We start from the raw sequence: 25417 nt of genomic DNA, 5'->3' as shown, positions 1-25417 counted from the left end.
CGTAAAAGTAAACGCCTCTGAGAACGTGCTCTAAACAATGAAAAAGTTTCAATTAAGGTTAATTTATAATTCTAAATATGTTTCTGTTTCTAACTGTTTTTGTTTGTTTTTTTATTTGCATTTATTAAATTTTTTGAAGAATAATTCAATAGTGCAGGACGACAGGCAGTTACAAACAAAAAAAGTTTGCCGCTGAAATACGATCCTTCGTTAATTGACCCCGCCTCAAATCTGTCAATCATCATTTCTCTAGAACACGCAACTGTAAGGTGAACAGGTGAACAGTAGCCGGCAGCTTTGACACTTGAGATAAACCAATATTTCCACCCCGCCATTGATGGCCCCACCATGGCTGGATGGACCCACTTTGACGGTCCTACCATTGATGAATGGACCCACTTTTATGGGCCCCCCATTGATGGATGGAGTCACTTTGATGGGCTCCCCATTGTTGGATGGAGTCACTTTGATAGTCCCACTATTGACACATAAATCCACTTTGATGAACCCACCATGGATGGATGGATCCATTTTGATGGTCCCACCATAGCTACACCGTGATGAAAATACAACTCAGTATCCCGTCAAACAGTAGCACAAAATAATATACTTCAGTGTGAAGAGCGCCAGACAGAAATGCAAAATTATTTTCCATCTTGAAACATCAGCCATGGCTACAATGTGATGTGATACATGAGACGCAAACTTTTTAGTAATTTTATTTGCAAATGTTTGTGTGTGAGCGCGCGCCTGTGTGCGTGCATAAGTTGGTAGGCGCTTGTGTAGATGTGTTTTTCCAGGACATTAATGTGCTTGCTTAAATAATTGTTTTAGATACAATCTTTCTTTCATGATTTGTTTCTTAACACGTATGAGTTGTAGAATATATGCTAAAATACAAAGGCTCATACAGACAGTAAATATAAACTGCTTCTTCATGGCGTAGGTTGTAGGTATTTGAATGTTGATACGTTTGTGCCGGTATACGCATGCATTTAGAATATTTTATATGTTAGAATGTTGTGTAGTTATGTGATGTTATACAATGGACTGCCTTTCCTACATTAATGATGAAGGTTGATGTGTGCACGTAAGTTGCATTACAGTGAGTAGAGTAGAGTAGAGTAAGAATGTCGTATGTTTGCACATTGTGAAGTGGATAGTATTAGTGAACTTTTTTGACGAAGTATCAGTCAATTAAAAGTGGATATAAAGGACGATTGATGCTCTGACGTCATCGTCGTATGATTATCGTGTGCGTCCGCGTGCATGATCGTTCGTCCGTTTGTCTGTTCGTCTGTCTCCCTCCTTGCCTGTCTGTTTTTTTGTTTGTCTGCATATTTGTCTGTTTGCAGTAGTTAAAAATTGAATGGATGTGCATATACTTGTACTACATATAGATGTAGGCTATATTTGAGAGCACAATGATAACGAGAATTGTATTCAACAGGCGTTCAGACGACAAGTCAACGATGTAAAATTTCTTAAAAAGTGAAATTAATAAGCCTATAATATTATTACATAAGAATAAGGACATAAAATAAGCCAATAAAAAATTTTATATTAACAAATGAACGAACTGAATTAGCCTAAAAAACATTTGTTGTATTATATAAATAAATAATGACAAACATACGGTCAAACATGAATACACGCATACAAACAAACGTTCAACATTTCAACATACGCTATGCAAACTTACAAACATACAAATGTTCAAACATGCAAGCATACAAACATGCAAACATACAAAAACGCAAACATACAAACATGCAAACACTAGTTGTGACGTCATTAAAAGAGATCTTCAATGGTACTGTCATAATGCTAAGAAGCTTTAAGGATAATGAAGATGACGATGATGATGATGATGAAGATGATGATGATGGTGACGATGTCTTTACGACGGCGATGATAACAATGATGACTGTATCTCTGATTCGATATGACCAAAATGACGATGATGATGTGATGATGATGACGATGATGGTGATAATAATGAAGATGAGGATGGCAAAATTGTCATGATAATCTAATGTTGTTGTTTATGTTCTTGATGATAAGGTTGACGGGAGGAAGAATAATTATCATAATTGTAAGGAATCATGTTCATACTGGTGAGGATGTTGAGGATTATATGAGCAGCGCTAATAAAAGTTATATTTCTTATTAGTTCCTGACTAAATTGGTATAATGTTGAAAGTATTTGTAGGAAAAAATAACAAAAATTATAACCACAGTTACGGTACATTAATTAATTAATTAATTAATCAATCAATTAATTATTTAATTATTACTAATTAACTAATATAATTTTTAAAATTTATTAATTAATTATTAAAATCGATTACTTTAATATTAAACAAAATTTTTCAATGTATGTCAAAGGCTTAATAGTTTATTGAATTTTTTCATTTAAAACTCATTACCCGTAGCATGTTAATTTACACTTGACTAAAACTGCAGCCAACACCACGATGATATTTTCAGATGTTCCTCACGCGTCCGGTCAATGCACTTTCCCGGAATTTTTGTGGAAGCAATCGAGTCGGGAACATCTGAGCCACATCATCAACTCGAACTTCAAAAATCTCAACCACAACAACTTTTCAAAAACCTGGATCACCGAGGAAGTTCATACATCGAAATCAAGAAAGTTCAAAAGTCGTAAGTTGATCGCGGCCACAAGATCCACTCTGGTCATCAGTGTCCAGGATCAGGGCTTCTGCAAAACTGGAGGCACGTGTGAGATGGAGGAGAGGGTCATCACAACGATGAAGTGCTACAAAGATGTCGGCAACCAAACGTTCAAGGTCATGAGGTCTGACGAGGGGTTCGTTTCGTAGCTGGTCATCTTCTTTCTTGTTCATTCTATTGTGGTAAAGTTGAAATGGACAGAATTAGGTATTTAATGAATGTGTTTTGAAAATTGTACTGAAAACAGTTGATGTTTAAAAATTGAAAACATGGACGAAATGTTTAAACTGGTTGGAGAATATTATTAAAATGTTTTTAAAAATTGATTCCTACTCTGAGACCAGTTGATTATCAGTGCCATTACTTTTCAAGGAGCAGACTGATCCAATACATAAAATCATTTCACAATGAATTCATTGGTGGCGCGGTAGTCTGGAATTTTTGTTTATTTTTCTCTTTAAAATGCCACTCAGTCAAACGCAGAGCTGCTGCTTACATGCTTCTCTTCACTTGTAATTAAACTCTCGTGCCACAAAGGAGGTTGTACATCCACGACGCACGAAGCACGTGCACATAATGTATGTCTTTGAGTTTCGGGCGGACAGTATTCAAACCATGCCATTGCGTAACCGCAGCGCGAGACATGGCACTTCTAACGACTGAGCTAACTCGGTGACCTTGTAAATTTTGGAAATTTGAAAACAAACAACGACCTTTATTTCTTGCAAACGACGTCTCCTCCATTTGACATTTCAAATAACTAAACAACTTTTGAGGTGGGGAGGAACTGAATAAAAATGCAAACTCATGTAGACATTTAATAACAAACTTGTACATTTCTTACCTCCATTTATTAGGCATCACAATAAATTGTTGCGTTATATTGTTGCTTAAAACTGCTGCATTAAACTGCTGCACTAAATCGTTACATTAAATTGTTGCATAACGCTGTTGCTATTAGTTGTTGATATAAATTGTTGCACTATTAAACAGGGACAAGAACTATGTTTGTTACAAGTTTGTTAACAAGTCTGCCAATGTTGTCTTACTGTGGATTTGTGAGTTGCACTTATTTAAAATATTTTTATTACGTTGACCTACCAAATCACTGTTAAGCGTTACAATAAAAAGTCTTCAAACACGTTTGTTGTAAGTTATAGATGTAAAATTTAACAGCTTCCATCTACTTCTAACTAATTAATTTTCAACATTATTTATCAATCTCTACTTAGCCGGTATAATTTTCTCTACTTGATTTAGTTGCGTCAACAATGTGACAGACCACGTTTTATTATTTTGGCAACACTGCCTTTCTCCATTTCTTCGTACAGCCTTTCAAGTTTAAAAGTCTTTCTATTTACTTCAAACGTTCAGTAACATTAACTTGGGGTGGTTCTGTTGGAAAATACTGTTAGTAATTATCAGCGGAATGATTGAAATGCTCTTTCCAGCAATCCAGTATAAAGCGATGGTGAAATGTAATAGTCCGTGAAAAAGTGCATGTGTAATTTTTGTAATTTACTGTCCAACACTAAAAAGTACAATAAGTACAATGTACTTTCCCGACGAAAATTTTCAAACTGTTTTCTGGTGCTAACGAGAAGTTTGATTGATGACTGCCAGGAAGTCTTGTCATTTATTCAAGTTTTTGACGAGGTCCCAATTTATAAAAATCACAAATAAGTTTCGTCACACAAATGACGGACAACAAACTCATCGTCCTCTATCATTCGTATCTTTTTTCATTTGAAAAACTATTATTTCTGGATTTCTGGTAATTTAATGAGTGTTGTAGATGGAAAGAATTAAATTCATTCGAAGACAAATAAGCAAACCCAACATGTGCTAGGGCCAGTTGGAATCGCGTGAAACTAATAATGTTTAATGGAATTTGTGTGGTAATTTCTAAACATGAACACGTTGCAAGTAATGTATATTTTGTAAATTTGTTTTTTTAAACATTGTTTAGTCGGCTATCATCACACTCCAAATCTTTGTAATCTAAAAATTTTAAAAACATTTCAAAATTATTACTGGATCTTATACGCACCCATGTATTAAATAAATCACACAATTCAAGTGAATTTATCCATTCACATTCAGTCATGCACGCACTGAATTACGCACATCCAATCACATCCAACTACTCACATCCAATCACGCAATTCATCATTCCCAAAAATCTAATCACTTTAAACCAATTCCTCATTCAGTTCCACTCATCCAATCATACACACACATCCAACCATTCACATCCAATTACACACAGATTCAATCACACACACACACACACACACACACATTCAATCACAACACATACGCGTTCAATCATTCACATCTAATTACACACACACGCCACACACACGCACACACACAGAGATATTCAATCACAGAAATTCAATCACACACAAACGCACGCACGCACGCTCGCGTATTTAAACTGGCATTGGTATACTAGCGTTATCAGGGCAACACAACACTGCGAATTAACCTCCTGTGTGTTTTCACGCATCACTGCCCCGCAGCCAAGCCATGTGATAGCGACATCGCCATACTCTGCGACAGTCTCGACAAGAGGCAGGAGTGGCCGTGGATTGGTTAGTTTCCATTTTATCATTACATCAGGTTTCTTATATTTCAGAATTTTATTATATAAATTAAGTTTTTCCATTTCAAAATTCTTAAATCAGATTATTTATATTAGAGAATTTTATCACTAAATAAAATTTTTAGTATTCTGTGATATTGAATAGCGTCGTAAAGTTTTGTCTTGTATAAACATTGTATTGTTTCCGTAGTTTGGTGAAAAGATAAACTTTATAATTTGACATTAACGAGTTTAATTAAAATTCTAATTTTTGTTTTAATTTTGTTTGATCATCAGCCATCATCAATATGAACCACCACAAAATGGTAGCAGAGAATCACCTACATGAGCTGTGTTAGATACAAACAAGAATCACAAACCACTAGCGGCAAATAATTTAATTGATTGAAAAAATTAAATTCAACAGCAGAATCTCAAGCATTTTGTATGATTAAACAACTAAAATAACCGCCCCAAATAATTTATTCCATTTTTTATTATCGAGTTTTAGCGGTAAAAATTTTGAAATGAAAAATGTACATTTGATGTTGCTTACCACGATTACGTTCGTCAATGAAGCGACATATTAAACCGCCAACAGTCGCAGATTCAGTTAAGAAAATTATTATATAAAATTCAACACTACTTGAATAGACTTGTTTCAGAAACGCTGGTCCATGCCCTGATAACATTCCAACTAGATTACTGTAGCAGCTTGTTTTTTAAGATGCCTGACAAATCAGTTGGAGCGATTCAGTCAATTCAGAATCGGGCTGCAAAATTAGTAATGAAGAGTTTGAAATTTGACCATGTGATCCGCTTTTGAATGAACTTCTCTGGTTAAAAACCGATAAAAGAATAATCTATAAAATTGGTGTACTAGTCAAGTGTTTCGTTCATTGCATCGTTTGGCAACTGAGTATTAATCAAACAAGATGATTCGCAAAACAGTTTTTTAAAGAACATTTTTAAATTCTAGTATAGCATGAACCTGCCAGTCGAACCAACCTGAGACTAATTTACAGGTTGGGATGCGCGATGTTGCTATTGCTGGTCCTTGTGTTTGCAACGGCCTTCCGACGATGCTGAAAAGTCCAGATCTTTCTCTTTTTTTGTTTAAACATGAATTGAAGACTTTTCTGTTTTCATCAAATTGGCAATTTTGTGTTTAATTGAGGATTGATGACTTTTTTTCATTTTCAGTCAAACTGACAATGATTTATCTTGTTTTTAACTTAATCAGTTTCAGTTTAATTTTTATTTTAAGAGTGCTTCTGAGATCATTTTTTTATTGGCACTACATAAATAAATTCTTAATGATAATAATAATAATGTTCATTATAATGATGATGATAAGCGATGGTGTGGTGTTGATGATGATGATTACGATTTTGATCATTATTATTATTATTATCTTTTTTATTTATTGTTATTATTATTATGAAGAATAGTGATAATGATGATGCCGATGATAGTGTAATTGATGAAAATGAAGACGACGACGATGATGATGATGAGGAGGAGGAGGATGATGCCGATGTCGATATGGACGATGATGATGATGATGACGATTAGAAAACAATCAAACGTTCATTTCGTTCTGTTCAATGAACACTAATGAATAACGTAACAGTGCCATACAATCTGCTCTTCTCAGTCCGTGCAGATATTTGTCTTTCTATCTGTCTGTTTGTCTGTCTGTTTGACTGTCTGTATCTCTCTGTCTGTCTATCGCTTTGTATTTGTGTCTTTGTCGGTATTTGTCTGCATCTGTCTGTTTGTTTGTATCTGTCTCCATTTGTCCGTTTGAGTGTATATTTTGTTATTTCGTTTTTTGCATTTTACTTTTGAAATCTGCTTTTATATCCTGCTCTCGTGCTAAAGTTCGGAAGACGGAATGCAATCATCAGCCTGCTTGCGTGTTTATATTTGCACTATTTAAAATATTGATTGTTTTTTATTATTTAAATTTTAAATTAATTAATATTGCAATTAAAGAGCCAAACTTTTGTGCATGTTTTGAAGTTTTCCACACAAAAGTATATCAACCATAAATTCTACCATCGTTGTAATTAAATTAAATTAATTGAAAGAATAAATTGGAAGAGAAGATCTCTTCAGCTATTTACAGTAATTTCACATCCAGTATAATGCTCAACGAACAACATTTTTTGAATTCTAAAGGCTCAAGTTTTATTAATTTTTTAAAATTTATTAAAAATATAATTTATTCCGTAGAGTTGCTTATACTGCGATTCTTGATGCAGTGTCCGGGTTCGAATGTAAAGAGATCCCAAACCAAAAGTCCCATGCAAAAGTTGATTCACTTGCATTTACACAATGTGTGTTTGTCGTAATAATTTTGGAGGAATATCTAAGAGAGAATAATAATAATAATAATAACGTTTATTTTTTACATGTTTACTTTTTATTCATTAATTTTAATACAATTTCATTGTCTATTTGCACTGTTCACAAGCCTTTGCAGCCATTAAGTGGAGTGCATCGTGGGGGAGGAATATTTAATGGAACATTTTAAAGGTATATCTGAACGGCACGAATTGAATTCAATGCGAAAGATTCTTAAACAAACAGAAAAGAAGTGAGTCAGCACAATGCAAACAAACCATTTAAATAGGCCTAATAAAACAGCATCATAAGGTCTAAGATGACAATATTTCAACAATGACCCTCCATAATCATCACTACCATCATCATCATCATAACCATCATCCTCATCATCGTCGTCTCAACTATTACCATCATCACCTCCATCACAAACGCTGTCTTCCTTCTCACCCGACTTAACCTACAAACTTATAAATGATATTTTCGCCAATAAAACCAACAAACCTGAAACTGCCTGCAATGTGAGTGCGCGTGCAACAAACGTTCACTTACCAATGCTAGTCTCTGCACGTGTATTTGCACGTGTGTTTGCATTTGTGCGTGCACTTGTGCAAACATTTTAAAATGTTTATCACATGCTATTCTCTCTCTTTCTCACACACACACACATGAAACATTCGAGTAACAATCATTTTTTCTTGGCTTTTTTCTCTCTTTTTTGTCTTTGTTTAAACATCTACCTGGCTGGTCATTCAAACATCTGCCATTATATTCATACTTACGCTTTTTGTCGTCAGTAAGTTATCACCCAAATAGAAATTCATACTCATCTGTTTTCTTATTCTGAAATTTACTCACGTAACCATCTACCTATACACTGACCTGTCCACGCATTTTAAGCAATAAAATATCATTTGAATGTTTTTACAATTGCAATTAGTTTTGTTAACATTAATCTTTGCGGCATACCAGTCAATATTTCTACTTATTTGCTTAACATTTCTAACAAACTTTCATCCAGTTTAGTTTTTCTTTCATTGCAGAAATTTTTTTTGACCGTTGCCTGAAGTGATCAACTCTGATCAACTCTCTGATCAACTCGCTGATCAACTCTCTGATCAACTCTCTAATCAACTCTCTAATCAACTCTCTGATCAACTCTCTGAACAACTTTCTGATCAACTCTCTTATCAACTCTCGTCAACTTTAGAAAAAATTTTTTCATTTCAAATATCATTTTAAAAATTTAAAGAGAGTCCTTAAAAGATTTACCAAAACTACATTATTTTGTACAACCTCTTTGCTACGATAGACTCAAATATTTTACATAACCACGCAAGAATAGATCCTCAAACTCAAATGATTTGTCATGATGTCGAAATGGCAATTGAAAGCTACAAAAGAAAAAAGTTATAAAACCAGTATAGTAGTCACATTTGGAACTTCTTGCCATCCAACAATACAATGTTCATTGTTTTGTGTCGCAGATTTGTAGGGAACAGTTATTGAGTTGTCTTTAAATTTGCTAATGGTGCCTCGATTTCGCTGAAGATATGATGTTGTAAACGGATTTTGAAAACTTAACATTTGATGGGGATATCTGTATCAACAAATCGGCTGGCTGTGTTACAAATTTTCGTTGAAGCAACTGAAAGCATTTTACCTCAAAATGAGATGTCGTAAACGTAGAACACGCAAGATGTCAAGTCCACGATATTACTGGTCTCATTCGACTTAGCTGAGAGACCTTAGGAACTAAATTCATCAAGAACTCTTTCATTAAATTTATATTTATGCATGTACGTTTTTTTGTTACTTTTAGCTAAAGTTCAAATAGGTACCCTTTTTCATATGTTTTATTGATTTTGTTAGTTAAACAGCGTTTTTTTTGATAATATTTAATTGTTGAAAACTTATTTTCTTCCTTTCTTCACAATTTGATTTTTCATTTCATTAAATTTGGTGAATCAATCAATTTATTCCACTAAAGCAGCTAAACGTTTTTATTTATGCGTACACAAATGAACATGATATAATTTACTAAAAGATTTGTTGAATAATTCCTGCCCAATTGCTGAATTTCTTTTAGTTTTCTCTTCATATTCATCCGACTATTCATCCACACTACTTTCTCTTAATATGAGCATCCATTTAAAAATTTGCATTTTCTCAATGCACACCTTAAATATGTATTTTCCAGTTCTTGAATGACAATGCATTCATACTCCAAGATGTCCGTGGCATTTTCTACATTAATTTGCATGTTTTTACTGTCTAATTATAGACATTAGATCGAAAAAATAAAATAATGGTGATGTCATTCATACTATGAATTATCACTTAATACTTCCGCTCTTTATACCCAAGGATTTCTTTTGTATCCATATTATTTAACATTATAATCTTAACGATTTTATCACATTATTGTCACCATATTCGTTGGGTAACTTTTTTTTATTATCATCATTTCAGCATTTGTTAACATGTTCAATTCAGTCTTACACGCCTCTGTCAATATTCTGATTATCTTCATATCAATATTTATAACAATTCTCTTTCAAAATTAATTTTCTAAACGTTACTTTTATGTTAATTATGATAATATATTTAATAAATTATTATTACTATTATTATTATTATTATTATTATTATTATTATTATTATTATTATTATTATTATTATTATTATTATTATTATTGGAAAATGCCAAAAACAATTATTTTGATTTCGTAAAAGTTTTTATGATTTTTTTACAATGTCGATTTTTATAGCGTTAATAATTTTCAATTATTATAAAATTTTTCCATGTATTTATGACAATTTTTCATTTTAATATAATTTTATATTTCAGCCCTGCTTTTCAACGTCTCCGGCAAATTAAAAAATAAAAATGTTGGATGTTAAAAGCCGGTACCATTAAGAAAAAAACACCATTTTCAACATCAACGACGCTGAAATCATTAGGATCACTCACATTACAAACTAACACCACAAGCATAAAATTTCACTTTAAAAAAATCATAATTATCAGCATTAAAATATTGTTAAAATTATGAAAATCAGCTACAAATTATAATTATTTTCAATCACCAACAAAAATCAACCAACCTGCCAACATTAAAAGCATTACAACTCGATTGATGAACAGCTCAAGACCTACGTGACCTGGTCACCTGTCCAATTGTTGGTGGGTTCGAAGTCAGAACTGAAAAGCCCTACATCACCCTCAAAAAATCGGTTTGTTGTTTGTTTGTTACTTCATTCTAATGTTGGTTTAATGACTTTATTAATTTAGTAGCTAAGATGTTTTTGGTTAATTTGACCAAATAATTTTCACTCACCGAACTTTGAAAATAAGTAGGCTACGATAATAAGTACTCTTAACTTTATTACTGAAACAAACTTTTCGGAAAAAATAAAAATTGTACAAAAACCGCTCAAAAAGCAAAAATAAACTAAGTTCAAACAAAAATAAAAATGGTAAAAGAGAAAAATCTATGATCAAAAATGTCAAAAATGTTCAAGCTTACTTCGGTATAATTTCTGAAAATATATTGAATTGAAATTTACGCAGTGGTGGTATGAACAGTGTTGCTATCAAAAGTCAATGAAACTCAGTTTTTAGACAAGAATATTTATCACTTTTAGATTTTAGACATGAGTAGTTATTATGTTTGTTTCTTCAGTTGTTTGTCTAATTTTTTTATCTGTTGGGCTCTTATTTGTCCGTTTTCCAGTCTGGTTTCTTGTCTGTCTGTTATCTTTCTGTTTTTCTGTATCCAAGTCTGTCTGTTTGTTTTTGTTACAAGTCTGTTCTTTTTGTTGCTGCTTGTTTGTACACCTGTTTGCCCGTTTGGCTTCTTGTTTGTTTACTATTTGTTTGTCCGTCTGATTACTTTTCTGTCTGTTTGTTACATTTTTGTTTGTCTGGCTCTTTGTTCCTCCGTCGATTTTTTATTTTGTTTGTCTGTTTCATTCTTCGTGTATGCAATCTTTCTGTTTAACTGTGCGTTTTCTAGTTGGCTTGTTGATGAGGTTGTTTATTTGACGTGTTTGTTGGTGGTGTTTGCTGTTTATTAGAAGAGCTGGCGCTGTTTTTAGGGTTCTAACGTATCGAGAGCGTTTTGATAATGTTGTCATTATCACCGTAATTTTTTCATTATACTTATTATTAGTTTATCGTTATTATATGCGTCTTTATCAATACTCATCTGTTATAGAATTGACATCATGTGTACGTATGTTGTGTATCTCTTGTATTTTTGCTGTTGTTGTTGGGCTGTTGGTGTCATTATTTTTAAAAAATGTTGCTCTTTACATCATACGCCATTAAATCATTTGTCACTGCGGTCATAATTGCATCATCATCATCAGCACTATCTTACTCCTCATCGTTACATTCCCACCATCATCGTCATTATCATCATTACATCCCCATTGTCGGGCCTATTATCATTGCTCATTTTATCTTGGTCATCATTGTCTATTCATTTTTAAGCCTCACATAACAATATTTCTACAGTATATTATTGTTAATTTGAAGACAGTTTTTGAATGCAATCTGTTTAGCAACGTACAAGTTCGGCTGCTTTGAAATTTAATTAAATGTTATTTTGGCTCCTGTGAGCAATAGTTTGTTTCTAAAATATTTTTATCTGAGATTCGAACAATACCAGCATAAAACGTAGCCGGTCACATGCTTGTATTTTTGCATGAAAAAAAAACTGTTAGGCATTGTACATTTTGTTGTCTCAAGTTTTGATTATAACGACCAATTGTGTAATGTTTACCTTATAACGGTTCCAAAATATTAATAATTAAAGAAATGATAATTTTATGGCAACGATATAAGAATCATGACAACAACAACAACGATGACAACATCAACATCAACAACAGCAGCAACAACAACAACAGCAACAACAACAGTGGGAACACTTCTTTTGTTCAATCAAATATCAAAAAGCATACAATGAAAGAAATAACAGCGTCAATTGTCAACAATAAAATCAATCATATAGAGTTAATGAAATGTTAAAATTGATGAAGTAAAACATTTTAAGAACAATTAAATAATAATATGTAATTCTTAATGATATCGATTAATAAAACTCTTTACTCGTTGTTAAGGACAGGTACAAAGAGTTCAAAAAAGCACAAATCAACTCAAATGCCGCTCCTTCCTTTAAACTGTGTGTAAAAGAATCTGACCTGTTCATGAAATGTTGAAAGAATACAAAATAAATTTATCAAAAAGACCTGTTGGTGATATTTCAAGTGATTTTATAATTATTTTACGCTCTTTGAAGCTCTCATTGAGGTGTCTTTGTAACTTTTGATCCTGGAAGTCTTTGAATCGGCCAAAAATAGCAATTATAATCATAGTAATAATGAAATTTGGTTATTTTACAACTCGCTTACGTTTTAAAATATCTGTTGAGCAGCAGAGAACATCTGTTTGGCAGAGGGCCCACGTGCGTGTGCACGTCACTTAGGGGAACATTTTCTTTATCGTTGATGCTGTTCGTTTTAAGATTGTTTGCACGCTTGTAAGCATGTGCGAAAGTTTGCAGATAAAAAATGACGAACAAGGAAATGTATTGATGAGATGCGATGCGGGGATTTGATTTGAGTCGCTGCTGCCATTCTTAGACGGCAAAGAAGTACGTCTGCTTATAACTACGTAATGATCCAATGATTTGTCGTCTGGCTGTTAGGACAAAACGACGACGACCCTGATGATGATAGCGATGATTATGATGATGATGCTAACGATGATGACGATGGCGATGATGGGTTGGAGGCTGATGGGGCTGTTGATGATGATGATGATGATGATGATGATGATACTATTGATGATGATGATACTATTGATGATGATGATGATGATGATGATGCTATTGATGGCGATGATGATGATGCTATTGATGACGATGGTGATGATAATAACAGTGACAGTTAAGGCAATGTTGAAAATATGATTATATTGATGAGGACGATGATGCTATTAAGACAGTAATGACGATGATGGCAATGATAAGGAAGATGAAAATGACTGAGTAACAAAACGACAACACATTGTCAGGCAGTTGAAAGCGCGTGCAGAGTAGCGAGGTTGGAGTCTGAATGCATGCAGGGCGAGGGAATGACCTTCAACTTCCTGGAATCCCCGCACTGCAACCTTTTCGATGTCGAAGGAACAAGTTTCTGAAGATTATTATTCCAATTTTTATTAAAAACAAATTTCAAGCTATTTTAACATTATCAACGCGATGGATGACGCAAATGACATTACAGTTTTGATGAAAGTCGTTGCAGCTGTTTGTTGTTGGCTGTAACGTTAATGACTGTTCGTTCAGCCTGTTTTCAATTATATTGAATCATTTGATTCAAGAAAATAAAAAGCAATGTTATGAATGAATGAATGAACGAACGAACGAACGAACGAACGAATGAAAGAATGAATGAATGAATGAGTGAGTGAGTGAGTGAGTGAGTGAGTGAATGAATGAATGAATGAATGAATAAATAAATTAATTAATCAATTAATTAATTAATAAATTAATTAAAATCAATTATTATTAAACTTGAACGACCGAGCAGCAAATAAGTTGAGTTGTGTTGGATGGTGGCGGGAGGATTCATACACCTTCATTCTGGCTACTGACAATGGTATCAACGTACAATACGCTATGGTCCGCTTATTTCTTTATTATTAATTTAATTAATCAATTCAATTATTTATTTATGCGTTTGTTTATTTATGTATTCAAATATTTATTAATTCAATTATTAGATTTATTTAGTAAGTTTAGTCGAGTCTTTGATCAATTTACTAATAAAGTTGTTCTGTGGCTTCAATTGCTGTTTTTGTTGTTAATATCAACGTTGGTGTAATTTTGTTAACGTTTTGATGCTGCTGCCACACTGATTCACTGATTTATCTTATTCAACTGAGGAATGTTAAACACAAATCAAGTTGCTAATGTACTCTGGTAGCATCATTGTTAATGTTACATTCACAGCTTACAACGTTAACTAACAAACACCACTAATTAAAAAACTGTGACCTTAACTGATAGAATGATGAACGTTCATTGAATACTTTAATTCAATGAATCAATGAATTGAATACTTTACTGAATATTGTAAGCAGTAAAAACAATTGCAGCGTTACGAGGCGATGAAATCTTCAAATATCGACGAGACCTTACTCCTTCTCTACTTCAGTCCAATCTGTCCAACTATCAAAAAGGTTTCTGCTCGGTATTTGTGCTGTCCGGGTTGCATTGTGTGTCTGTGGTGTTCCATGTTTTGTAATGTGGCGTTGTTGGACATCCGTTGTTATATGATATTTGTCGAAGTCAATTTTATAAATTTATTGTAAATCAGGTTAGGCATTCTATCGTAATTGATTTTAATTTTGGGATAGTTTTATTGACGATGCCATGCTAAAGAACTCAACATTGCCACCGACAGATTAACATACTTGAAACATTTTGCATAATTTCTTCAGGGCAGTCCTCCGAGCCAGGTCATGCACACTCTTCTCAAACTCAACAGACCTGGTAGGTTAACTTTCCTTTTTTGCATTTATATTTCATTTTAATATTGCGTTTTAAGATTTCATTTTAAATAATAATTTTATGCTTTAAAAATATTCCTTTATTTTATTTCATGTTAATGTAATTTATTTTATGTGAATTTATTTCAACTGACATTGTTGTACAGGTGAGACCATGAATGAAAGATTTATTTCAAAAACAAGCTGTTGAGCAGGAATATCATTGAGGCTGCTGATCATTCAGAAACAATTTTTCTTTTGTTATAGAGCTTTAACATGCACAGAAAAGCTTCTTACATTCAGTAGCAGCCACCCACCAACATTTGCGAGCACAGTATGGCGCATGAATGAGAGTCTTCGAGTTTTGGACAGGCAGTATTCGAGCCAGTTCATCGCGAAAATATGGCACTTCCATCGACTTGGCTAATTCAGACGAATAAAATAATCTCTATCAATAAATAGAAAATTAGATATGGGAACGAGTGATATTTGAACTGAAACATTTTTTTACCGTTAATTATTATTTTACCATTAGTGCAGAATTTCACTACTTCCAGTTTGAAACATAGTCATTTATATTTTTTGTTATTTAGCAAAACCCATAAAATTTCAGCAATACAAACATGTTTGACATCTCAGCAGGGATGTGCCAGGAGGAATGTAAGGAGGGAGGTGTCCTCTGCAAAAACACCAAACGATTCAACCACGGAAAGTCCGCGTGTGGTTGGTTGACATTTCGGTGAAATTTAATGTTGCAACTAATCGAATTTTGTATGGATAATTTTTAATTGACATATTGAAAAGTGACGTGTCAAAAATGACCTGTGTCAATCAGGATGGCTGTGACTGTGCTTATTTTGTTCAGAGTCTTTAAGCAGATTTCTGAACGAAAAATACATCCCGATTTTTATAGCGATTATAAAATGCTAATGTTACGTATAAGTTACGTTAAGTTATGCCGTGTGTTTTTTGTTCTATTTTATGTACATGTTTAAGTCTGTTTTTGAGCTAAGTTATCAATGTGTTAGTTGAAAAATGTGAAGTTGTTGAAAACATGTTCATTTGAAACCTTTTACAATAAACGATAAAAATTGTGTACCATCATTCATAATGACACTAAAAAATATTTGTGATCGACTGATGGGATACCTCCAACTGACCAGCTGGCTCTCAATCAGGTCGTAGTGAGTGCACGGTGGATGAAAGTTATCACGAGAACTACCTCTCCTTCACTCAGACGAACGTCAAGTCGCTAACGATAGGCAAGGATGGGGTCATCGAGGAGGGCCTACAGAAGTTTGCTTCGAACGTTTTTTTTAATTCAATGGCCAGAAGTGACTTGGTCGTTAAATGAAATGCATCCGATCATTCATTATGCATATAAATAGAAGTATATTCATGGATGAAGTTTATGTACGTCAACAAAAGATTGTTATTTGCAAATAATTACAAAATTTAACCTTTTTAGATATTTTTGCAAAGAAAAGTTCGGGAACATGTACAAAGTCGAGTCGACTGCCGATAATGGGTGGTGAGTCTCTTCTCTCTTGCTAGGTTCAATAGATCGTCGGTTCAAAAATTCTAGTTTTTGATCTATATTTTGTTATTATTATTATATGTATTTGTATTATATTATTATGGTAGTAGTATTAGTGTTGTTGTTGTTATATAGCCATCAATATAAATATATCTCAGCAATGTTCATAAATGATAATATTTAATAATATATTATATTAGAATAAGATGATTAGCTAAAGCACAAAAATGCGTTGACAAGCATGTATCAAAAGTCATAACAACAGAGTCTTTTACATATATATGCCTGCCTATATATAAATATACGACATTTATTTGAAAACAAACAAACATCTGACATTTGTTTATTAATGAAATCTTGCGCTAGTCTGCTCTCTCCCTGCAAATTCAGATGTGCCGAATTTCAGCCAATCAAAATGTCTGAGGTCGAACTTTTTTAGCATTTTATTGCTGAAAGTTTTAACGATTTAAACAAATCTTAGTTACAATACAATACGATACAGCATTTTGTTGGACCCAAAAAGTTGAAGATACCGGTTGGCTGTAAGTAGTTTCCGAGTGACTCCATGAGCCCAGCCATTTTTTAAAGAATTTTTCGTATATATATCAAATAATAATAATAGTTACAAACATTTTACATAAAATATCTTGATTACATAAATTATCATCATGTTAAATGTTACTATAACATAATGTAGCACAGACATATCGTTTATTCTCTGGCAACAGCCGTACGCAAGCAACCGCTGAAAGTAAGTAGTTTTCAGTGGCGACAGACGTAAGTTATTAATACGCTAGCCTCGCACCACGTCCGTGTGGTTAGTAAGTTTCTGCCAACTGTAAGCATTGTCATTCAAGCTGTTTAGTGTAATTGATGTAACAAATGTAATGTAATATTTCCCTTTATACTGATGCACACAGCTTTCCTCGGTTCCTGTGCATGCATGTGCAGAACTCAACCAACTCATTATCAGTTCAATTCCGTAAGTTGATTGTTGCTGAGTTGGTGTCAGTGAGTGGTGTGTTTGGAAATTTATCTTCTAAGAGAGCGTCTGCGTATGTGCATGCTGCCGTGTGCTACGTCCATTGTTCTATCTTTTTCAACATAATTCAAAACCTTTGTTTTTGTCTTTATGTGTTAGAAATAATTAAAAATAAATTTTTATTCATTTATAAAATAACATTTGAAAATAGTCTGTTGAAATATTTAATGCAAAGTATGGTATTTTTATAACCGCTGGGATGGTGAAATTATGCTATGTAATTAATTATTGTTATCTTGTTACATTTATTATCTTTGCTATTTCTCATCGATTGTAAACTTTTCTTGAATCTTTTCATACCATAGAGGATTGTAAAATTCACTGTAGTAGCGAGTCACTAGTCGAGGTTAACAGCGAGGTTTGAAGCGAAGTCGTAAATGTGTTTTATGTAGTTACTTAGATTAGTTTAGTGTTTCTATTACTGTTGTCATTTGAATAAACGTTTAACAACTAAGTATGCGTTTGAAGCAGTTGTGTTCATCTATCGGAAATCTTGAACCTACGGAATAACGATAACTTGACGATCGTTGGAAGCTACAACACTGGTGTTGGAAATATAGAGATCATTGAAGTTATAACATTAGTGTTGGTAGTTACGAGCGCTAAAGATTACAACATTGTGAATACATAACTAATTTTAAAGATTACTACGGAGATTCAAGTATAATAATAATAATAATAATTTTATTGATTTTCTTCAATTAAAATATTAATCTTTACTCAGAAGGTATTGTGAAAAAATTACCAATTGAGAAAATTAGAAATTCACTGAAAGTTAAAAAGTTTCCTTTATAAAACTCAACAAAATAGCTTGAGAGAAAAGACCAGGCCAGAGCGCGGCAACAATGCAAAATTGGTGACGTCATCTGAGGAAGTTTCCCGTTTAATGAAGAGCTTCGGTTTGAACAATGCGATCAATTCAAACACTATATCACAGGTCCTCATATAATATGACGCTACTTTTAATCACGGACAATGCAATGCCGTTAGAGTACCCACATCACGGACAGAGCCCTGCGGTGCAACTGCTAACAAAATAACTACCCTCGTTTTTAAAATTAAAATAAACACTGATCCGAAAAAGTTTACCTGTTTTCACATTTATATATATATGTGTGTGTGTTTGTGTGTGTGTGTGTGTGTGTGTGTGTGCGCGCGCATACACGGCGGTAAGACATCAACCTGTTCATAATGAATTCCTGTCAGTGGCGGTAAATAATGGTAGGGACGACATTACAGTTGGAAACTGCAAGATGCAACAGAGTTACCATCAGCACCAACATGATAAACAACTTCCTTACTATTCGCACGTCAACCAGTTATCAAAGCACTGGAGTAACATCGAAGGAGGATCCACGTTAACTTACATTCGTTAGTTAATAATATAGCAACCCCACAAATTGTATGCTCTGAAATTTTATAGATAAATGTTTAACTATTAACATTTTGAATTTGTTTCTAATGTTATTATAATTACAACTCAATGAAAATAAAGGCTTTATCGCATATATCAGCATGTTACATGACAGCCGAAATCACGATTTTTTATTGTTGACAACACAGCGACGACCAAATGTAAGCAATTTCAATGTGGCTTGGGGGGACTGGTGCACGTGAGGCTGGCTGTCAGCGAGAATCTGTTCTGTGAAGGCACTCTTTCGGACTGGAACCCCTTCCTCTGCATGCTAGTCTCAAAATTGTCTTTCATCTCACAGAACTGCACACATCCCTTTTTAGTTAACGTTCTTCACAAAGGTTAGAGCAAGCAATTTTAAATAGTATTAATAACGTTTGTGCCGTTAATTTCAAGAGCAGAAAGATTGCTTTAAATTGGCTTTAGTGCAGAGATGTTTTAAAGTATTTTTTTCAATACCATGGTCTCAAGTTCAAATACTCAAAATTAAATTTTTTAAGTACAAGTACCTAGACCTTAAGTACTATAGTTCATGAACAAGTACTTTTATCTCAACCGCAAAAAACGGGGAACACTAACAACCAAGAAAATCCAAAACCTGTATTTCAAATCAACAACAAATTTAATCAGAGATATATAGTTATTAGGGCTGTACTGGATTTGACTTTTTCAAATCTGACTATAGCTGGATTTACAAATACAAATTCGGCCAAAACATTAGTCAAAGTTGCTTTTTATATTAAAACTTGTGACTACAGCTTCATTAACTTGTCTAAACTAGTCTGAAACCCAAAATAAAACCTAGTTATATTACTTTTCTATCAACAACTTAATAAATTAAATAACATTTAATACAATTTAAATTAATACCTCTTAGTCGTTGGTTTTTCCATATGCTAAATTGACAAATATTACTAACCCAATTCCGAAATATGAATATTTGAAGAAATTATCTGCGAGGCCTCGACTGAAATTGCCGAATACAAAGTTATGTACACGAAGGAGGTTATGGCTGATGCAAGTGTCCATGATTCATGCATGGTTAGTTAGTTGATAAATTGGCTTGTTCAATCACTAGTTGATCAGTTGAATTACTGGTTGAATAGTGGTTGGTTGATTAGACGTATATTATGTATATTATATACTTATTTCAAACTGTCTGAATATCACTTTTCCAAAATAATTTTTCAAACTTTTGAATCAATCTCTTTTCTACATGACTAAACTAAATAACTATCAAGCATTCATTATTAAGGTTTGTTTAACAACGTTTTGACCACCAATTTGCCACCGTCGGATTGTTATAGTTTTTGTTATAGTTAATGCTATAGTTACATAATTTGTAGGATGTGTGACAAAGGATTTTTAATAAAAGAGTAAAAAAACCAGATAAAAAAGTCAAGAGGTGAAAGAATTTACGGGTTAAGTGTTGTGTGATTAACAAGTTGGAGAGCTGAATGTTGTTTAGAGTTGTTTGTTGATTGAAGGTTCTAAGTGTGCAAGTGCAATGGCTCAACTACTTCTACATGCTTCAACTATTAATGCCGCCTGTGTAGATTCTTTTTTGGTAATTTTCCTACTATGGATTTGTCCCATGAGGTTTGATAGTCCGCCATTTTTAAAAAGAGTTGTGGTTATCCCACCAACGTAACTTTAAAAATCAGTTTTCAACTTGTATTATTAATTTATAACTGACATACGACCTATGTAGAAAACTGGCGACTTGGTTGTTATTTTAGATGAATAAACTGGGTTTTTTTATTTGTGCAGTGTATAAAAAATTGTACATGATGGTAAAGAGTTGTGCTGGAGATGTTATTGTATATATATATAAATATATATATATATGTATTTATATATATGTATATATATATATATTAGGGATGCACCGGATTTAGGTTTTTCAAATCCGGCCGGGGCCGGACTTGGCCGGATTTAAAATTCAAAAACCGGTCGGGGCCAGATTTTAGTTGCTATTTTACATACGTTAGAAAAAATACTCACATTTACGGTTATCTACATGTTGAACACCAAAAAATAACACAAAGCATAAAGTATTGATTGTTTTTTATTGAAAAAATTCCAGTGTACAAAAAAAGTTTATTATTTCACATGTAAATAGTTAAATAAGAGAAGCATTGTATTTTAAGAATATCAGCTTCTCAGCGTTGTCAGGGAGCAGTCTTGTGCGATGCTCAGTGATGATGTCTCCAGCCGTGCTAAACAATCTTTCGGATGGTACACTTGTTGGTGGAGGTGCTAGGTAAACTTGTGCAACCTTTGATATGGTTGGATACTTTCTAGTGTTAAACTTCCACCATGTAGCTGGTCTTCCTGTCGCTGTAACAATGGTTCTCCCAAGAAAGTTGAGAGTTCATCACTGATGCTATCTTGAAATGATCTGTTGTTAGAAATACTCGTTACTTCATTTTCCAACATATCTTCGAAACAGTCCCACAATTTTGAAGATGATTCATCAACACGTCTTTTTTTGTTGGCTTTTGGGATTGCACATCCTCTGATCTGATGTAGACTCTAATTCTTTGTTATTTTGAGGTAACAATTTAGTGGCAGGTACAAGCTGTATCGTTTAAGAAGCGGGTCTTAAACCTTGGATCAAGCATTGTAGCTACACTGTAAACTCGGTCATTTATAATGTTTTGGAACCTGGTGTTGATAGCATTCAGCAGTGTGGCCTTCATTGTTTTAATGCCAGCATCCCGACTTTCTTTTTCCAAAACTAATACCAAAAGATACACCATTGGAATAACCAAAGATATAGATGCTAATGATGAGCTAACTTCTCTGGTAACCTCCTCGAATGGTTCCAAAACCGCAGCAACAGTTTCAGCAACAGACCATTGATTTGGTGACAAATTAGTAACAGATTCATTTTCAGCACAGTACAATGTTATTGCTCGACGTTGCTCTAACAGTCGCTGCACCATGAAGAATGTTGAATTCCACCTTGTGGGGATGTCCTGAATTAACTGGTGTTTTGGCAGATTTAAATCCGCTTGCAAATTGTGCAAACGATCCGTGGCTGATGACGAGTGTTTGAAATGGCCTACTAATTTATGTCCAACTTTCAGGAGATCACTAACACCACGTTGACTTAATATACCATCGTTGATACAGAGTTGAACCGTGTGGGCAAAACAAGGTGCACTTTTAATGTTTCCATCTCGGAAACATTTGGTAATATTTGCCGCATTGTCTCGCAAAACTAAATGACATTTGTTTCGTGGAATGTTCCAATTTTTGAGTGACCTATCAAACGCTGACAGTAGATTTGCTGCTGTGTGTTAACCTGAATATTTTACACACTGCAAAACATAACTTTGGCGTTCGAACGTAGGAGTTAAACAATGGGCTGTCAATCCCAAATATGACTCCATTGTTATGTCTGCTGTCCATGTATCTGTTGTAAACGCAAGGCTCAATGCTCCAGCTACCTTCTCCTTCAGTGATGAAGATGCGTTTTCAAAAAGATCAGGAATTACACGTTCGGTGAAATACTTTCGAGAAGGCATGCTGTACCTTCTCTCCAAGGTTTTCACCAAATTGATAAATCCTGATTTTTCGACGACCTGGTAAGGCTCCATATCTATCGCTATCATTTTAGCAATCGCCACATGGATACGCTTAGCATTGTCATTGTTTATATCCCAAGGTTTTTGTTTGTCAAATGCTTCTCTAATCTTTGGCTGGGTGGGCTGGATTGATTCATTTCCTAGCAAACTCGCATCACTGTCATTTGAGGTGGCATCTTCGCATTCTACGGCTACTGCAATCGAAGACTTTAAACTGTTCATATTATCATACTGAAGTGGATGCTTTGACCTTAGATGAGTAATCAAAGAAGACGTTGAGAAACTTTTGGGGTTATCAGGCTTACCCCGCGACAATACTGCATTGCATTCCTTAGAAACTGCCTTCGATTTATCGTTTGTTTTAACGTCAAAAAACGCCCATACTCCGAATTTCTTTTCAGCCATTTTTATAAAATTCACCAATAATAAAAAATGCTTAATAAATATATTGTTCTTAAATTATGCGCTTTATAGCTGCATCATCGTCATATACTATTATATATAAGTGCACAATTTCTTGTAAACAAAGATCAGCTTATAATTTATACATAACCCATGTTATAGCACAAAGAAAATTGTCCAGCTCAGCTCACAATTAGTGATGCTGTTATTATGTGCCATGCATGCACGTGCACAAGTTCTTTTACACAAAGATCAACTTATAATGTATGCATAACCCATGTTAAAGCACAAAGAAAATTGTCCAGCTCAGCTCACAATTAGTGATGTTGTTATTATGTGTCATGTATGCTTAGCTTTTAACTTATTGACATAAAATTAATCGAATTCAATAAAATTTTTTTTTTTCAATTTATAAAATTTTTAAATGTTGATAGACGCTTAAATCCGGCCCTAAATCCGGCCACCGAATCCGGCCAGGGCCGGATTTGGCCGGATTTGAAAAAAAGGCCGGATTTTGGCCGGGGCCGAACTTCGGTGCATTCCATATATATATAATATATATATATATATATATATATATATATATATATATATATATATATATATATATACAGTATTGTATTAATTTTACCGAATTCGGTAGACTTCATACAATACTTACGAAATATGGTCTCTTCCCAACACACACACACACACACACACACACATATATATATATATATATATATATATATATATAATGTATGTATGTGAAAGTTAGTAGAGCTTGGAGGCGGTGAGCACAATGAGCCAGAGAGAAGACAAGCAGCATCCTCGAAGCATTGGAAGCGTGCCGTTTCATCATCGCGGCATGACTGCGCACAATTACTCGATGGAAAGATCAATGCTCCCTTCATATTCAACAAGTTCAACACCCACTTCCACATAATGTCAAGTAGGAATAAATTTTAACAATTTGTGAATAGAATGCGATTAAAATTTTGGTGGAGTGATGAAACGTTGAACTGGCATATAATCAACACAATTCATTCTGCACAAAACATTTCGTTAATAACATACGTTTTAAAAAATAAACAGACACCAGTGAACCAACATGCATACGCATGACGAAGATGACGGTGAAGAATGACAGCAGATCGACAGTGGACATCAAGTACTACGTGACAGGCAACAAGAACCAAGCGGACGCCAGCAACCAAGCTTATCCGCAAGGACAAGCACTACACCAGCAGAATGATCATCTATTATATGCATTCTCCCAATCCTCCCCACATTCCCGGCAACTTTCACGCTCCTTATTCTACATCGGCTTATTTTTCATCATGCTCAAATGAATATAAGTAGATAGGTTAACAGACAAAAAACATTTTTTGTAAATTCTACCTTTGGAGTGTAAAATAAATTATTATATGTGATGTTAAATTAGATATTTGGTGTTTAGATTCATACCAGTATAATAAATTTCAAATTATGGAGCAGATGTTTTTTATGGAATAAATATACAAAAACATTTAAAGACTTCATATATGTCAGAAATGCAATTATTGATGAAAAATCACAGCATGTTCGGCGTTAATGTATTTGATATGTGAAAGTTAGTAGAGCTTGGAGGCGGTGAGCATGATGAGCCAGAGAGAAGACAAGCAGCATTGCCTCGAAACATTGGAAGCGTGCTGTTTCATCATGGCGACGTGACTGCTCGCTCACAATTACTCGATAGAAAGATCATGGAATAAAAATGTCTATCGTATGTCAGCCCAACGTTTCACCACTTCCTATTTAAATAGAAAATTAACTAGCGCCAAACATGCTGTGATTTTCATCAATATATATATATATATATATATTTATGCAATATTTAATAAAATCTACCAAATTTTTTTAGCTTTTGAAAGTTTACGGTTGAGTTTTTCAATAATTCTAACAATAATTTTATAATTATTATCTAATTTATAAAATTAATAAAAAAATCGTTGGTGTTCATGATGTAGCTTATAGGTCCGATTTTACTCATCATCAGAGCTTGCTTAGGTATATTTCAAGGTTTTACAATTCTCTGTGTCTGCAAGGTGCTTTTATTCTGTTTTGTCCTGTTATCCTGTATTACAGAAATCATATCTTAATGGCACATAAAATAATAAAATAGACAAAGTCGTCCTCAAACAAATCATAAAGGTTAAACAAAAAGTCAATTACACTCTTCCAAATTTCAGAGGATTCAACAACACGCCA

General features: G+C 33.7%; 5 protein-coding genes across 5 annotated transcripts; 4 read left to right on the top strand and 1 right to left on the bottom strand.

Annotated features, from left to right (window-relative positions):
* Window positions 1–2477: 2477 nt before the first annotated feature.
* On the top strand, window positions 2478–2846 carry HELRODRAFT_170043 (hypothetical protein; the record flags this gene model as incomplete). Its single annotated transcript, XM_009015869.1, has 1 exon — window positions 2478–2846. The coding sequence occupies one exon, from the start codon at window positions 2478–2480 to the stop codon at window positions 2844–2846; it is 369 nt and encodes a 122-aa protein (XP_009014117.1).
* A 10342-nt stretch (window positions 2847–13188) lies between these two features.
* HELRODRAFT_170042 (hypothetical protein) lies at window positions 13189–15624 on the top strand (the record flags this gene model as incomplete). The annotated part of the gene is made up of 6 exons (XM_009015868.1): window positions 13189–13230; window positions 13719–13836; window positions 14237–14328; window positions 14805–14888; window positions 15150–15201; window positions 15413–15624. 6 exons carry the CDS (start codon window positions 13189–13191, stop codon window positions 15622–15624), a joined length of 600 nt encoding a protein of 199 aa, XP_009014116.1.
* Window positions 15625–15820: 196 nt separating this feature from the next.
* On the top strand, window positions 15821–19152 carry HELRODRAFT_170041 (hypothetical protein; the record flags this gene model as incomplete). The annotated part of the gene is made up of 5 exons (XM_009015867.1): window positions 15821–15920; window positions 16361–16493; window positions 16666–16728; window positions 17655–17752; window positions 18983–19152. The coding sequence occupies 5 exons, from the start codon at window positions 15821–15823 to the stop codon at window positions 19150–19152; spliced, it is 564 nt and encodes a 187-aa protein (XP_009014115.1).
* A 2160-nt stretch (window positions 19153–21312) lies between these two features.
* Window positions 21313–23188, bottom strand: HELRODRAFT_170040 (hypothetical protein; the record flags this gene model as incomplete). The annotated part of the gene is made up of 2 exons (XM_009015866.1): window positions 21313–21524; window positions 23089–23188. 2 exons carry the CDS (start codon window positions 23186–23188, stop codon window positions 21313–21315), a joined length of 312 nt encoding a protein of 103 aa, XP_009014114.1.
* A 218-nt stretch (window positions 23189–23406) lies between these two features.
* On the top strand, window positions 23407–24519 carry HELRODRAFT_170039 (hypothetical protein; the record flags this gene model as incomplete). Its single annotated transcript, XM_009015865.1, has 4 exons — window positions 23407–23420; window positions 23620–23719; window positions 23942–24119; window positions 24263–24519. 4 exons carry the CDS (start codon window positions 23407–23409, stop codon window positions 24517–24519), a joined length of 549 nt encoding a protein of 182 aa, XP_009014113.1.
* Window positions 24520–25417: the final 898 nt, after the last annotated feature.

The sequence above is a fragment of the Helobdella robusta genome (assembly GCF_000326865.2).
Source record: "Helobdella robusta unplaced genomic scaffold HELROscaffold_17, whole genome shotgun sequence".
NCBI lineage: Eukaryota > Metazoa > Annelida > Clitellata > Rhynchobdellida > Glossiphoniidae > Helobdella > Helobdella robusta.
This window is presented reverse-complemented; position numbering and strand designations above follow the sequence as displayed.